The sequence below is a fragment of the Doryrhamphus excisus genome, chromosome 2 (assembly GCF_030265055.1).
Source record: "Doryrhamphus excisus isolate RoL2022-K1 chromosome 2, RoL_Dexc_1.0, whole genome shotgun sequence".
Classification (NCBI taxonomy): Eukaryota; Metazoa; Chordata; class Actinopteri; order Syngnathiformes; family Syngnathidae; genus Doryrhamphus; species Doryrhamphus excisus.
Window position 1 is genome coordinate 24,344,258 of NC_080467.1, and position 17,860 is coordinate 24,362,117.

Genomic DNA, 17,860 nt, shown 5'->3' on the forward strand with positions numbered 1-17,860 from the left:
GGAAGTGTGTTGACACACATTTTTATTTTTATTTTTATTTTTATTTTTATTTTTATTTTTATTTTTATTTTTATTTTTATTTTTATTTTTATTTTTATTTTTATTTTTATTTTTATTTTTATTTTTATTTTTATTTTTATTTTTATTTATTTTGCCCGGGTTATTTATACACTGATTCAAAATGAGAGATGTTGTTTGTTTGATTTATTGTATTTAAAAGCCCTTGACATTGTAGCTACAATGTTAAAGGGAACCTATTATGCTTTTTCTGACCTATAAATGTCTATAATATATAACAAGAAAAAGGTTATTATGAGATAATGACGAAAAAAATGCAGGATGTTATGAGAAAAAAATAATTTTATGAGGGGAAAAAAACCCCCACAATCATTACTCTTTATGTTCACATTACACTTTTGTGGACCTATTATATTTTTTCCACTTTTCTGACTTATAAATGTAGTTAGAATGTTGTATTATCGTGTTAAACGTTACCAAAGTTTCAGATAATGAGGTTTACACATTTGGAAGTGAGCCCTGAAAGAAGTTTGCGATGGCTCAAAACGCTCAGTTTCAAAAGGTGTGGTTAAATTCACCCTTTGTGATGTCACAGAGGGGTGGACTTCCTTATATGGTTCATAGTTAAGAAGCACTTTGTGTGTGTGACTAATCACTAATCGGAGGGGGAATAAATTAGGACGCACAAATCAAAAGGAAATACAGCTGGAATAAGTACAGATTCTGGAAGATCTAAAAATCTCTGTGGGTTATTGTGTGTAGCTGCTCTATAGGACAGCACAACTCAATACAAAAGGTTGAAAAATGAGCACAATAGGTCCCCTTTAAGTACTCTTGAGAAATTAAAGTTTATTGCCTTTGATATAGCGCACTCATATATAAAAAAAAATGGTCTCAAAATAATGCACCCTTATTTTATGTGGGTTCACTATTTGGCAAGTTGTATTCTTGATGTTGTGTTACAGTGATTTAGTGATTGAGGCTTTATGAACTATTATAATCCATGTACACAGCATATCTGTTGTAAGGTATATAGCTCCCCAAAAATGGGGGGGATAAAGGGGCTCCTTATTTGGAAGTCATAGCTGATGTGTTTGTTTTGGTGTTCAAGTGTTTATTAGGTATCAAAAAGGAGAAGGTAACCCTTGTGACTTGAAGTGGATGTGACAGCCTTGGTGGCGTGGAAAGAGTCCAGCGTCAAATTGAGTCAGTCAGTCAGACATTTGTTGCATCAATAATTAATGTCCCCCTGCCTCCCTGCCTGTGATCATGCTCTCCACCTTCCATCACTACCATTATGTTCTTTTTCCCTTACCGTATGCCTTAATCATGTCACATGGCTAGCCGTCTGTCATCTTTTCAGGCGGTGTAGTCTTTTATTCGTCTTTGTTAACACACACTTCATCCATAGAAGCACCGCTGCGTTTTTCTCTCATGTCTTTCTTATTTATGTCCAACAACAAATAAATAAATGATGTCCTGGAAACTGGCTGCTGTTCTAGCACCGATAGCTTCCTTTCCGACTTCCCCACATCATTCCAAATCCTCTTTTTCTCCCCACGTATAAAAAAAGGAGGGTAACAGGCCTAAATAAATGATAACTAGGCTCTCTTTTAGAAAGCCCATCCTCCACTTTCATGTCAGCAGCCGTGAAAGTGACAGCAGCAAAGAAAAGGAGGAAGAGAGGGAGAAGGCGTTAGAGTTAAGGGATGTCTAAAAGATTTCTTTAATCGCTTTTTGATTGTTATTAATACATTTATTAATACATGGAAGCAAAGAAGCTTCATAAAAAGATTATAACAGAATGTTGACTACAAAACAACTTCAATAAACTCATAATGAAACGAAACATTACATATACGTTTATTTCAAGTATATATACAGTATAATAAATACAGTATAATTCATATTACCATGTAATATAATTTATTCTAAAAATAGAAACTATTACAAATAACACATGACCCTATAGGCAATTTCTGGATTACCCTAATGTTATGTTACATTTAATTAGCCATACATGTATTTCTAAAAAAAATAAAAATAAAAATAAAAATAAAAATAAAAATAAAAATAAAAATAAAAATAAAAATAAAAATAAAAATAAAAATAAAAATAAAAATAAAAATAAAAATAAAAATAAAAATAAAAATAAAAATAAAAATAAAAATAAAAATAAAAATAAAAATAAAAATAAAAATAAAAATAAAAATAAAAATAAAAATAAAAATAAAAATAAAAATAAAAATAAAAATAAAAATAAAAATAAAAATAAAAATAAAAATAAAAATCCTTTCATTTTAGTTTCTATTATCTTGTATAAACCAAAATTAAAGGACTAATAAAATGTAAAATACAAGGGCTAGAACAACGTCATATGTTTCAATTATTAACATTTCACTAATAATAATGATGGGCGGCACGGCGGTCTAGTGGTTAGCGCACAGACCTCACAGCTAGGAGACCAGGGTTCAATTCCCACCCTCGGCCATCTCTGTGTGGAGTTTGCATGTTCTCCCCGTGCATGCGTGGGTTTTCTCCGGGTACTCCGGTTTCCTCCCACATTCCAAAAACATGCTAGGTTAATTAGCCACTCCAAATTGTCCATAGGTATGAATGTGAGTGTGAATGGTTGTTTGTCTATATGTGCCCTGTGATTGGCTGGCCACCAGTCCAGGGTGTACCCCGCCTCTCGGCCGAAGACAGCTGGGATAGGCTCCAGCACCCCCCGCGACCCTCGTGAGGATAAGCGGTAGAAAATGAATGAATGAATTATCTTGTATATTATACTTGTCTTATTATTATTATTATTATTAATTTGGCTTTATTCAGCCTTTTACACAGTTGATCATCCAAATTGTCATTGTGTCTCCCGCATATGTCTGTAAAAAAGACTTTAAAACAAAACGTGTCACCTTCAAATACTACTACTACTGCTACTATAATGAAACAGTTTGAAAAAGTGGACTGAAACAAACACGCTGACCTAATGGTGCAATCACATGACCTTTGATTGTGTACTATGGCCCCATCGTCCGACCCCGTGGACTGAACAGATGGACACGTCTGCATTTGTGTGTGTAACGCAGCCACGTACGTGCACGCTGACGGGCGCACACCTGGCTTTATTAAAACGTCACGGGAGGGGGGTGTGAATAAAGTGCGCGCGATGTCACGCCGTCTGCTGCGTATTTACAGTGCATTGTAAATCCTGCCAGGCGTTTCAGCTGTCAAGAGGCTTATGAATTGCTAATGTCTTGTATTGGTGCTGTCAAATGCAAAGCACGTATGTCTATTTTTAATTTAACGTAATAAGTTAACATGACATAGATTTCAAAATTATTTTAAAGCAACCGTATGCAACAATTTAACCCCCAGCCTAACAACCTAAAACACCATTTTTATACTACAATGCTTGGTCGAAAAGCGTATCTCGCAATACCATGGCAACGATGGATGATAAGTGGACCAGCCAGAACACATTTGTGTTAATGATACAGCTTCAAATTGTGTACAAATCATGTGTTAAGACAAAATAACTCCTTTAGCTTAGGTCTAATGTCACTTTTTGAGAGTTGCTTTTTCTGCAAGACTGTAGGGGGAGCTAAAGAACCCCCCCCCCCCCCCCCCCCCCCCCCCCCAGAGACAGTCAGAAGGCAACAATGCAGCGAATGAGGGCAGTGAGAAACCGGAGCACTTGAACAAAGTAGAGACTGCGGAATACATTTTAGCATTTGTGGCTTTTTTTGTTGTTATTTCTCACCATGTAGAATAGCAATAAATGTTACAATGCCATAATGAGTGGCTAACTAAAAACAGTATCTAATAGCAGAGTCTAATAGGCACCAATGCAGTTAAAAATGGCTCTTACTAATTACGCCTTTTCCATTATTTATTTTGTGAATATGAAGTCTCTGAGGCGCATCATCTCCCACCATCGACCTTGGCTATCTCCGTATCAATAATCAGCCATTAAAACCAGGACGCAGAGTGGACTTTTGGGGGCCACTTGTGTCGCCCTTCACCTCTCCTCCCACTCCTGACATCCTCCATCCTCCTCTGCATCCTGGTTGTCTAATTTGCAAGTTTTATCAGCAGCACGTTCTGACTATAACTTTTCCATCGCAACATGAGCATGCACACTGCCAAAAAGCCCTGCAGACAAATGAGCCAACATTCGTGTAGCAGAAATGGTAACTTTTGTTTTAGATGCAAACACCAACAAAGGGAAGGGAAATGCACACGAGTAGCACGGTTCCTCAAACTGTGGATCGGGACCCAAAACGGGTGGCGGGATAATTTTTAGTGAGCCATATTATTAATTCAATCAGACAGAATCAAAAAGCCTTTTGAAGAATGAATAAAAAAAAAACGAAGTTCCACTGTCATGGATTACCACAACATAAAGAGATGCTAAACCAATCATGAACGAATCATGATTCGTTTCGGGACCGATAACGGTTGGCGGGACAAAAAGCCTTTTGATTCTGTCTGATTGAATTAATATGGCCCACTAAAAATTGTCCCGCCACCCGTTTTGGGTCCCGATAAAGAGAACATAAAGAGATGCTAAACGAATCATGAATCAGAATCAAAAGGCTTTTTGATTCAGGTTCATGATTTGTTCAGCATCTCTTTATGTTGTGGTAATCCAAGACAGTGGAACTTTGTTTTTTGTTATTCATTCTTCAAAAGTCAAAAGAACAAAACATACAAAAACCGAGGGAATTTTTACCACATTAAATGAATCCCCAAAATATTAACAAAAAAAATATTTTATCCAGAATAATTATAGTTTTACACGCATGTGAGGAGTTCACATACTTCCTGTCTTTGGCCCTGTGGCGGTTCATTTAACATGATACTTAATAAAAATATTCACAGTCAGTGAGTGAGCGATACTTAGGCATGGTTTGTTTTGGGAATTCCATTTGAATACAGTCGTCCCTCGTTTATCATGGCTAGTTGGCTCCATACTTGACTGTGATAAGTGAATTTCCACAAATGAAAATATAAATATAAAAAATATATATATCTGGTAATGGAATTGAAGTACAGAAATACACTTAACATTATTAGAGCCTTGAAGACAATGAATAACAGCCACATAGTCACCTTTATATTTGTATTACCCAATATATTCAGTATCAGAGAAAATAAGAGATATTGAATATACGGTAATTAAGTGGCCAATATAGAATACAGTACTACAGTCACAATTAGAATGCCTTGTATTGGTATTTTAGTTTGTTTTTATGCTGAAAAATACTTAATTTAAACCAATAAAAAGTACAATTTGCTTAAATATGCATAGTCTTCTAATAATAGGAATAATTCAACCATAAAACACCGATCATTTATTCATTCATTTTTGAAAAAAACACAAGTTAATGAGCGATGTTCAATCAGCGATTAAGCAGTCATGCTTACGGGCGCTATTGTACAAAAACCGAGGCAATGTTTTGGTTAAAATCTGATGAAACCCAAGGTTTGACTGTATATATTTCAGTAAGTTTTTGATACATAAAAATTAAAGCCACAGAAAAACACACACAAAAAATAACCCATTGGCAGCTGTGGCTGTAGGCAACCTGCTGATGTATTTTTTGTTTCCATTTTTTTCCTTATATTATTCGCAGAAAATCAAATCTCCATCTGATGAATGACCGAGGTAACTGCATTTGAAGTGTCATGCAGTATCCAGCAGTTTTATACGCCTCTGCATGTACTTTAAAATGCTACTCAAGTGTTGGTGTGAAACTCAGCACTGGCATTACTAGTATTACTTTACCGCTATTACAACATTGGTTCTGTGACTAGTGCATTGTACAACACACTTGCCAATAACTGATATTTATATGATCCAAGTGAGATTAGTTTTACTTTTGATTTTTTCATGCACTCCAAATCATTGTTACAGCTGAAATAAATGAACTTCAGTTTTTGTTATTCATTCTTCAAAAGTCAGAACAAAACATACAAAAATGAGGGAATTTTTACCACATTAAATGAATCCCAAAAATATTAACAAAAATGTATTTTATCCATAATAATAATAATAATAATAATAATACATTTTACTTGTATAGTGCTTTTCAAAATACTCAAAGACACTTTACAGAAAAGTAAAATTATTTTTAAAAATTATAGTTTTACACGGATATAAGGAGTTCCCGCACTTCCTGTCGCGATTCAACAACAGTCTATGTCCAATCAGCGTCCATTTCCAATTAACACCCCGCCCCTCTTTGTGGTTTAGCTAAATAAATTCCTTAAATAAAAATTTGAGCATTTATAAAATACACCTTTACTGCAACGACAACTGTGTGTGTGTGTGTGTGTATGTGCGTTTTTTAGCAGTGCATTGATCAAGGACGCACATCTGCCACCGTATGCTATGCTATTAACCAAGAAACTGAATCAAGAAAAGACACAAAAAAAACTTGTGCATGCAACATTTGCGAGCACTTTGCTAAACTTGGGAGTCCCAGCCAGAGGAGGATGAGAGAGACAGGATGAAGGCACAGACGGGACAGACCTGTTAGACGCAGGATGGAGGAGGAAGAGGATTATACACTTACAGAATCTCCAGATCACGCAGCGCTCGGAAAGCTCCATCTTCAATGCAGCTGATGTGGTTGCTGTCCAGTTGCCTGCACACACACACACACAAACACACACACACACAAATACACACACAGATGAGACTCAAGGTGGAGGAGGGACTAACCAAAAAGGCGTGAATGGGTGTATATGGGTGTATATGTGTGTAAAGAGTAGGTGGGGAGGTGATACCCTAAGGAGTCAGCCTAAAGTACACACACATATAGCTGAAAACACACACACATAAAAACACAGGGATGGCCGCTCTCACCTCAGCACTGTGATGTGTGAGCTGCCCTGAGGAGGAGGAGGAGAGGAAAAGGAGGAGAGCCCACCAGGAGGAAAGAAGTGGCGGAACAGCCAGCGTGGCGTCAGCCTATCACCTGCTTGCTTGCTGCCACCGCCGCCACACTGGCCAGCGAGAGATGGAGAGAGAGAGGGAGAGAGAGAGAGAGAAAGAGAGAAAGGGGGAGGAAGAGAGCGAGCTAAGCCCACCCTTCCTTCTTGTCTCTTCTGTAAATATTAATTGCATTTTCCTCCTCCTCCTCCTCCCAATGTCATCTTTTATTCTTTCTTTCTTCCAGCGTGTAGCGAGCGAGGGAGTAATTTCATTACATTAGGCCAGCCAATCCATTAAGGGCCTTTTACCGGCTCTGTCACTGAAACAATTTCATTAAAAGCAAAGCCGCCGTAAATCAAACCCGCAGTCACGACTTCCTTCCTCTTTCCAAAAACACAACCGGCCCCGCCCCCCCATCCCGCAGCCCGGTCCACGCCTCATTGGTGGACAACTCCTCCCCCCTTGTGCCCCTCAGTCATCCATCCTTGGCTTTTATTTTAATTTGCTCAGGTCCGCCTGTAGACGACATCAGACCGTCGTTCCATCCATGAACCCGATAACCCCGAGCACTCTTGGGAGAACCAGGGTGCCTCCTCTTACCTTCTTCTGGACCAAAAATTAACTCCTTCATTTGTATTTTGCTTCAAAAAAAAAGTCCAAACAAAGTGAATCAAACTCGAGTGATATCTTTTTTTTTGCCCATCTGTATAAAAATATACACATTTTCCTGGTTGACACCGGCAACTCTCGTTGACGTGTGACGACATTATCAGTGAGATGCTGTGGGAAAGATGACTGCTCTCTGTGACGTACTATACTGCTTTCCCACTCTAAAATATATTTTAGAGTGGAAAAGCATGGGATTTGTATTCATCATAGCTGCTCCAAATTATACTAAAAACTAATAACATCATTCATTCCTTCATTTTCTACTGCTTATTGTCAAGAGGGTCGCGCGGAGGTGCTGGAGCCTATCCCAGGGTTACACCCTGGACTGGTGGCCAGCCAATCCCAGGGCACATATAGACAAACAACCATTCACACTCACATTCATACCTATGGACAATTTGGAGTGGCCAATTAACCTAGCATGTTTTTGGAATGTGGGAGGAAACCGGAGTACCCGGAGAAAACCCACGCATGCACGGGGAGAACATGCAAACTCCACACAGAGATGGCCGAGGGTGGGATTGAACCCTGGTCTCCTAGCTGTGAGGTCTGTGCGCTAACCACTCGACCGCCGTGCAGTGCTAGCGTAATTGGCGACTCCAAATTGTCCATAGGTATGAATGTGAGTGTGAATGGTTGTTTGTCTATATGTGCCCTGTGATTGGCTGGCGACCAATCCAGGGTCTAAAGTCAGCTGGTGTAGGCTCCAGCATACATGCGACCTTAGTGAGGATAATCTGCAAAATGGATGGATGGAATTTAGTCCAATTACAAGCTGTGGGTCATACTGATGGCCCACGCCCCCCAGTTTGAACGTGTATTATATTTCATTGAAAGTAATGTATGCCAGTTGGCCAATAAATCAACGGAAAACAGTTCATTTGCATTTCCTGCAATTATTTTTAGATGGTAAAGGTATACAGTGGTCGGAGATTTATCGTTATTGAGGCAAAAACTGCCCAATTTATCATGATATTGATTTGAGGTCATATGACCCAGCCCTAATATGCATAAAATCAGGACTTAATTTTACGTCAGCCTATCTGCTGGGTTAACTACGTAGGTTATTTCTATACCAGCACAGATTCCAGCCTGCTATTGATGATTGCTTTCACATCCGACCAAACGATCCGTATTAGCAGAGCAAACATCAGAAGCGTCCACACACCCTACTTCACTACTTCATCTTCCATCCATGTTGTTTCCTAGCATCCTTCTCCTTCCCTAACCTTATCCATTTTCCTCCTCACCTTCACTTCCACTCTCCTCCTACTCCCACTGCATCTCTAAATGTGACACTAAAGCAGTCCTCACAGTGAGGGACAGCCGTTATATGGCTCTTTAGGCTAGCAGGGATGTCGCCAGGGCAACTGAAGCAAAAAAAAAAAAGACTTTTCAATGAGTAAAATGCGGTAAGACCCCCTTGGGTCGCGGTGAATCGTCGGGGGGTGAGCATAAGAGGCAAGGAGTATTTTCAAGGTTAATGCAGACCTGCCAACATGTACACATTTTTTGTACTCCATTTTGTTGCATTTTCCGAGTTTCTGTTTTGAGTTCAGTCTGTACAGTACAGATAAATAGAAATTTGTCAATAACATTTCAAATTGGGGTGGGGGGTGTAAAAACATTTCATTTCTGTTCCCAGGGGTTGGGGGGGGGCATGACAGAAAATAAGGATGTAAAGCAGGGGTCTCAAACACGCGGCCCATGGGCCAAATGTGGCCCGCAGGACACTAGTTTGAGGCCCCCGCCTTGATATGAAAGTTTAATGTTAGTGCGGCCCGCACAAGTTTGATATGGATGCTGTATGGTATCATGTATCCAGAAAAAATGATTACGTTTGATTAATGTTCATGTTAAAGGTTAAATAACTGTTAATAGTTATCCTCCCTATCCGTGTGGAAGTGGTAAGTTTTTGGCTATTTAAGTCTAAAGGAAATAACTTAGCTCTCTAGTTTGCGAGTTAGCATGTGTCTCAAGACCCTGCAGTTGCGCAATATGTTGTAAATAAAAAAAGTATAAATGTGACTATAGTCGTGTTTTGTCATGTCTACAGGGCTCTAATAATGCTTTGTTCATTTTAATCTGAAAAAAATAATTTGTCTACCCACCAACTATATGTGGTTTCTTAAGTTTTTATTATTTGCCCTTTTATTATTATTATATTTAATTATTACCGATTGATTGATTTTCTTTATTCTTGATTTGTTTATTTATTTCTCATCTTATTTTGTGTAGAAAAATAAAAATTAAGATATTTGAGAACAGTGGAATGTTTTATCAGAGGTTTATTGTAGAAAATCGGAACCAAAGCAAAGTTTATTCATTTTTCCGTTTTTAATAAATGTGTGGTTTTTTTTTTTGGAAAACCTGATGCGGCCCAGTCTCACCCAGACCCTAGCTCCAGTGGCCCCCAGGTAAATTGAGTTTGAGACCCCTGATGTAAAGGATGTTGTGTGCTTTCAGAGTGCATTTGAAATGTAGATTTTCAATTGGGGTGTGCCGATCGATTTAATCGGTATCGGCCGATATCAGTGACAAAGCATGGCATCGATACTTGCTTTATAATGCCCATCCCCTCCGCGGATCACCTCTGTGTGGGACTTCCTGTCTTTGTGAGTGTGATGTAAGTTTTGCCCACTGCAAAACATGCTACAATACATGTCACCATGTGACGCTTTAAAAGGCTTTCGATTGGTGCAGCATTTGGGGGGGGGGGGGGGGGGGGGCACTTGGCAGGGTGTGGGGAGTTTTCGAAGCTTGCTATGTGATCATCTATCAGGCAGCTGCTAAAGCTCAGGTCCCGACCCGCTGGACTTACAAGTGTAGGCAAAATTTGGGGATGAGTACCGCCTCAGTACGGAATTAGAAGCATGCAGACACTATGCAGCACTTTTAGCGCAGGGGGAACTTTCATTGTGGGAGGGGCAACATCGGGCTAAGGATGACTTGTGATGTGCATGCCCTCTGCAACCACTTCTGTCTCCGTGAGCGTGGTGGGTGGAATTTTATCCAGCATTCACAATCCGTATGTGGAACATGAACACATTTTTTTTTCTTTTCTATGCATTATGGTAATGGTTTTATTTCATTTGAACTTGCATCAGATTACAATTGAATGCATCACATAATCAGTTCACAGTTCCACATGTCCAAAAGGAGTAGGAAGAAGCAAAGCTTATTAAATCCTACCCCTCCATCTGGTACTTTTACAATCAGTAACTGTTACATTTGTTCACTTCCTGCTTTCCTAATATAATTAAAGTTTTTTTTATTTTAATTTTTAATTTTTAATTTTTAATTTTTAATTTTTAATTTTTAATTTTTAATTTTTAATTTTTAATTTTTAATTTTTAATTTTTAATTTTTAATTTTTAATTTTTAATTTCCTGCGACCCTGGTGAGGAAAAGCGGCAGAAAATGAATGAATTTTTAATTTTTAATATTTTTTAATTTTTAATATTTTTTATTTTTTATATTTTTAATTTTTAATATTTTTTATATTTTTTTTTATAATTTTTAATTTGTAATAATTTTTAATTTTTAATTTCCATGTATACCATTGCTTTCAGAAAGGTCATTCGGAAAGATTCCATTCGGAAAGAGAAAAACTCCTCATGTAAACGTGGCTATTGAGTCGATTAATCGTTGCATCTCGAAGAGATCTCTAGAGATACATGGTTGGAAAAGGTTATGTGTTTTTAAAGTACATTTCAATGTGTATTAACTGTTCAATACAACTACAAAATAATTTTCCTTGACTCTCTCCTGGACTTATTTTCCCTCTTGCTTTGTTTGTCCATCAGCAGGATTCGACAAACCTTGATGGAGGTTTGCTGCACAGGCCAAACATCTGGTTAACATAGTCCTAAAAAAGAAAACATTTTATTTTCAATGGCCGTGGCGCCGATACACGCTCTACTTTCCGCATGCGCATCAGGGCCATAAAATGCTACTTGATTTACAGCAATGTGTATTTTTCATGCCGTGTCCGTCCAAGTTACCACTGTGGACCTACATGGAAATACTGTATGTTAAAAAAAATACACAACTGTGTGTATAGCTGACAAAATAGCTAATGTACTATAGCTGGAAATTAGGATGTTCAATGCTGTTGCTATTTTCTACGTCAAACCAGGACCCCCCTGCAACTCTGCAGCTCTAATGACTGTTAGACCCGTGCAGCGGTGTGTCCGCCAGTGTGCCTGAAAGCGGGATTTCATCGCACGTGCAAATCTCCGCTAATGTTCCCTCTGCTGAGGATCACCCACAGAGACCCGGCACCTCTCAGGAGAAGAACTAACGAAGTCTTATCAGATCAGCGGCACAACCTCTCGGAGAGCGCGCTCGGTTATCAATGGGCGCCGCGTGGGATCACAGTTCTTGAGAAATGTGAGATTTTCTGAGAGGAATGAGAGTTAAGTTGAGGACTCACATCGGGAGGCCATGTTCCTCACCCCGAGTCCCTCCTGGCTGAGGCTAAACGCTTTCATCATGATTGAATTCCTCTGACAGCTTTGTTCACCGAGTACCGTGATTAGCGGTGACATGATTGCTATCAGTCTGTCATGAGATGCTGTGTGTGTGTGTGTGTGTGTGTGTGTGTGTGTGTGTGTGTGTGGATGGTTGTCACAGGGCAAAAGACTGGAGGACCAAAATTTAATTTCTTTCCATATAATTAGTGTCTCTAATCATGTCTATGATGAAGCCTATTGGCAGACTGATAGAGTCCTTGCCTTTGCAACCATCTGGCACTCACGCAAACAATTTTTCTGCTCTATGAATCCACCTGGAACCACCATTATTGGGAAAAAAAATGATTATCTTTGTCAATTATTGCCTAGAAATACACATCAACATTAACATCAACAGAACTCAAACGGTTGCTTCCGAAGTTGCGACTTTTGGTGACATCATCACATAGAAGCAGGCTTCACTACACATCTCAAAATAAAGTCCAGACGGTCTGCCAACTCAGATACAGCAGTTTTCTTCAACAAATAAGCTAACCTAGAATGATGTAGCGGTTAAAATGGAAATGTTAGCACGTTAGCATTGCATATAGTTATGCTAGTGTTGCTAGTGTTTGTGTCTTCCCGTCTAAATGCTTAATGTTGTTGTATGCGATGTGTGGCATCTGTCCAAATAAAATCGAATCTGGCAACGTGGTGACTGATGATTGATCGGCTTTTTGTCCATCATTCCCCGTGCGTGAACGACTCGCTCACAGGGCATGCAGCTTTGTGTATGTAGTCACCTCCGATTTCTGCATCGACACATCGATTACTCGTAGTATTTCACAGGCGGCAATCAAAGCCAATGAGCTAAATCAGGGGTCAGCAACCCACGGCACCAGAGCCGCATGTGGATCTTCAGCCTCTTTGTTGTGGAGCACGTTGCTGCACATTTGCTGCTTATTTGCTGCTTATGGAAAGCAGGAGGTGAACAAATGTAACAGTTACTGATTGTAAACGTACCAGATGGAGGGGTAGGATTTAATAAGATTTGCTTCTTCCTACTCCTTTTGGACATGTGGAACTGTGAACTGATTATGTGATGCATTCAATTGTAATCTGATGCATGTTCAAATGAAATTAAACCATTACCATTTCTTCAGGTATCAGGTATAAACCTTTAAAAGTTTATAAGATATTGTTTTTGAATTAATTTTTGCAGCTCCAGTCTATTTTCCTTTAGTCAGTGAACGGGTAAAATGGCTCTTTTGATAGGAAAGGTTGCCGACCCCTGAGCTAAACAGTCGGAAAGTGTCATGATCAGTTCCAATGAAAAAAAAAAAAAAAGTGGATACAGGACATCACACACTGGACAAACACAGCTCAGGAGTATTAAAGCTACAGACACAAAACATGGTGTTTTCCAGTAGCACTAAAAGCACTGACTGTGTTCCTGACAATGAGCTCCCTATTGTTGTTATTTTTGAATGAATCTGAAGCTTGTTGTTTTCATTAATCATGTAGGTGCTTAGGGCTTAGAACAAGGGTGGGCAAACTTCGGCCCAGGGGCCACATGCACCACCAAGCATTTGAATCCGGCCCAGCAGTTGCTTTCTAAGTATTTTAACTTTTAACATACAAACTGGCAACATGACTTGCAAGGAGGATGTCTTATTTTTGTTTTTGTAAGAAAAAAACAGAAAAACAACAAAACTGTAAAATTAAATTATATAGTTTCATGTGGGGGGCTGCACAGCGGTCAAGTGGTTAGCGTGCAGACCTCACAGCTAGGAGACCAGGGTTCAATTCCACCCTCGGCCATCTCTGTGTGGAGTTTGCATGTTCTCCCCGTGCATGCGTGGGTTTTCTCCGGGTACTCCGGTTTCCTCCCACATTCCAAAAACATGCTAGGTTAATTGGCCACTCCAAATTGTCCATAGGTATGAATGTGAGTGTGAATGGTTGTTTGTCTATATGTGCCCTGTGATTGGCTGGCCGCCAGTCCAGGGTGTACAAAGACAGCTGATAGGCTCCAGCACCCCCCACGACCCTCGTGAGGATAAGCGATTGAAAATGAATGAATGAAAGAGTTTGATGTTTAAAGTGCTCCTGAAAAAAGGGACATGAGAACATAAAGCTGATAGTATAATACTTTTACAGATAAAATTAGACCAATAATTCAAGGAAAATTATAAGCATAAAATAGTGTGTGTGTTCTGGTCCCCCCGGACAATTTTGTTAACTCAATGCGGCCCACGAATCAAAATATTTGCCACCCCTGGCTTAGACTCTGTGCGTGTTCTCTCCAGCAGGTGATTTAATTGATGACTTCCTTCCCTCAAATTAAAGATGTTGCTCATTAAAATCACCTGCTTTGTCTGCAGAAACCTGGAGTGTCTTGACCATTCATGACACCAGTCTGACACCAGTCTGACACCAGTCTGTCCTAGACCGACCAAATCCATATGAAGCAAACACAAAAAGTTTGTGGTTTGGTCTGCATCGTGCCCATGACTAAGGAAATCAAAATATTGACGCGATAGAGACGCTGAAACGTACGTTCTACCGCTGATTACTGAAAAACAGAAAAAAAGGTGGAGACGAACAAAACATCTTTTTGATATGATAACAGACAAAAATCTAATATTTCTTCTGGTATGATCCATGTTAATGGGAAATGTCTGGTAGTGGATTCATTAATCCTGAATTAATTGTTGCCCGAAGTCAGCTGGGATAGGCTCCAGCATACGCCGCAACCCTAGTGAGGATAAGCGACACAGAAAATGAATGTATGTATGTATAATGTTCATAATTGGTGAGAAATATTTGAATATGGGTCCTTTAAGATGGAATATTTGCCTGTTCTTTATGAATGTGAAAACATAACATTTATCTATTTACTGTCTGACACTTTTTATAGACAGACGTACTTCTATGAATTCCAACAAATCCATCCCACCGTATTTTTTTTCCATCTGAAACTGATATTAAGAATGCAATTTTCAACCGCTCATTACCCCATGAAGCTCATGTAGACGTTGGAGCATCACAGCTTTGCATCGTCAGCACTCCACTCTCAGACCAAACGAGCCTCATCTGCAATAAAATCATCGTCATGCGGCAGCTCCGCATCGACACGGACCGCCTTAAAACGAAGGTTGTCGCATATTTCTGTTAAAAGAATGCATCGCTATCACAACGCGAGCAGCACAACCCAAGCGGCGAGGACTTGCCGAGACATTCCTAGCAGGATGGTGGGAGGTATTGGCTGGCGTTTAACGACCTTCATTTTTAGTGTTTCACATGGCAGGGAAATATGAAGTGTTACTTACTTTTACTGCTCAAAGTGGGGAAATTGAACCGTGGAACAAGATGGTTAAGTTCAGGTTGCGTTCATGCATCACGCCAAACTGCAGAAGTGGTGGAAAATGAGGCTGACTTTGAATTTTGAAAATGGACTTTGAAGTATTTGTTAGAAAACAAGTGCTGCAAAGCATGCTGGGAAGTTATTATTCTCCCCCGCAGTAGCTCTAACATGTGTCTTAACTTTTCATTTTCAACTATTAATTACTTCCAAAAGGTCTGATGGGGGTTGTTTGTCTATATGTGCCCTGTGATTGGCTGGCCACCAGTCCAGGGTGTACCCCGCCTCTTGCCCGAAAACAGCTGGGATAGGCTCCAGCACCCCCGCGACCCTCATGAGGATAAGGGGTAGAAAATGAATGAATGAATGAAAGGTCTGACGGATACCAAGACACCCAAAAATATGAATAAAAATACACCTTTATCAAATAATTATAAGTTTACATGCAGAAAAATTGGACTTCCTGTACATCCTGGTGAGAATTCTATAGATGTCCAAGCGAAGATTTCAACCCGGATCCTCTGTGTGGCCAACATGCTAACCACTCAGATCATCATGTCGACTATTATAGGTAATGTGAGTATTCGGGGTGACTATAGGGGTGCTATTTCATGTTTGCAGGGCTCTAATAATGTTGATCAACAGGTTTCCGATGCTCAAATTACAAAAATATTCCATTCATCAATGTGGAATCGTACTTTGCGGAAAATTCACTTATCTTAGTCAGGTTTGAGGGCAATTAACCGTGATAAACGAGGGACGACTGTACGATACTCTAATAATGAGTATTGCAGATTCACTTCATTCACGTACAATATGGTAATGGTAATGGTTTAATTTCATTTGAACATGCATCAGATTACAATTGAATGCATCACATAATCAGTTCACAGTTCCACATGCCAAAAAGGAGTAGGAAGAAGCAAAGCTTATTAAATCCTACCCCTCCATCTGGTACTTTTACAATCACTAACTGTTACATTTGTTCACTTCCTGCTTTCCCAATATAGTTTAAGGTTTTATTTTATTTTATTTTATTTTATTTTATTTTATTTTTTTATTTTATTTTAGTTTATTCACGTACCGAAGTAGGAGGTGATGTGACCATCCAATGCCATAATGGGTACCATAGTAAGTGTCAATATAGTGATATGTATAGCACATCATGACTGGTTCACAATATGTATCAATTGATATTCTATGAACTTTAAATGCATATTTTTCAGGAATATTCCATATTTGTATACCTTCCATTGCATTTAATCTCAGATATTTCATTGTAGACTAAATTAAAATGTGCCTCCATGTGCTTTTCTACATACATATTTCCCCATATTTCCACATTTGTTCACTTCCTGCTTTCCTAATATTTTTTAATTAATTTATTTATTTATTCATTTTAAATTTTTATTTATTTATTTTTTGTCACGTACCAAAGTACGAGGTGATATGACCAGGATAAGCAGTACAGAAAGTGGATGGATGGTTGAATACTACATAATTACAGAATAATACTACATATCCTTCTCAGGGTATTCAATGGATTGCAACCGTACTGTTCACATTGTCTCAGATGAGAGGCAAACGTCTTCCAAGATGACTCAAACAGTCCAGTTACGATGGATTGAATGAGAATGAAAACGACCTGGATGAATGGGAATTACATAGGAGCAAAATTCCCCTCTGAGATGAATATGAAAATGCGGCGTCAATCAAAAGTGACACGGTAATCATCTTTGGGTCCATTAAAGTGATTTGATCTACAAAGTTAATTATTGTCACTTAAAGTCGGCAGTGACTCGAGTCGTTCATCATCTTCGTTGTCCTCGCTGATCGCTGCCACTCTTGATTATTATTATTTTTCAGTTCTCCTCTCCGAACAATATGAATTTACTTAATTAGTATAAATACTGGAAGCAACAAGTTAAGGAAATCATTGTTTTGTTTTGTTTTTTCTCATGTGTCCTCTTTGCTTCCTGGTGATTTTTCTTGGTTTGGGATTTTCTCCTCCATGCTTCCATTCGTCTATTCGACAAGGTGACTGTGGCCATAAAAAAGACTCGGGTCCTCCATTACACTACAGAGTGGCAAAGAGGAATAAAAGCCTCCGTGACATTCTGTCCCTGGTGGACACCGCATTGATTTTCTCCCCTGTCTCCTTCTCACTTTGTTCCTGGCGGGGACCACTTTTTAGCCGTTAATACTTCTCCTCTCTTTCTCCGTCCGCGGCGCTGCCCAGAGGCTACGTTAGCATTTGATGCTGTTTACTGCTGCCGGTGCCTTTCTCCACGCCACTCAAGATTGACTACCTTGCGATGTTCAAGGACTAAATCAAAACATCAGCTTATGTACATACAATTATCCAATGATGGACCACTTCTAATGGACGTCCTCCATCGTTACAGTATTAAG

General features: G+C 39.1%; 1 protein-coding gene across 3 annotated transcripts in view; it reads right to left on the minus strand.

The window, feature by feature from the left end:
- Positions 1-17,860, minus strand: part of slit3 (slit homolog 3 (Drosophila)) — a 262,158-nt gene that overhangs the window by 112,278 nt on the left and 132,020 nt on the right. Inside the window, exons 1-2 of one of the 3 annotated variants that reach the window (XM_058048435.1) lie at positions 6,893-7,181; positions 6,600-6,671 (exon numbers count right to left, since the gene is read on the minus strand). The exons of 1 other annotated variant lie outside the window; for it this stretch is intronic. Coding sequence is in view for 1 of the 2 variants with exons in the window: in XM_058048416.1 (XP_057904399.1) it covers positions 6,600-6,671 (72 nt within the window). In the remaining variant the exon portion in view is untranslated. Of the gene's footprint in view, positions 1-6,599; positions 6,672-6,892; positions 7,182-17,860 lie in introns of those variants that run through there. One more of the 3 variants, XM_058048416.1, reaches the window with a different exon arrangement.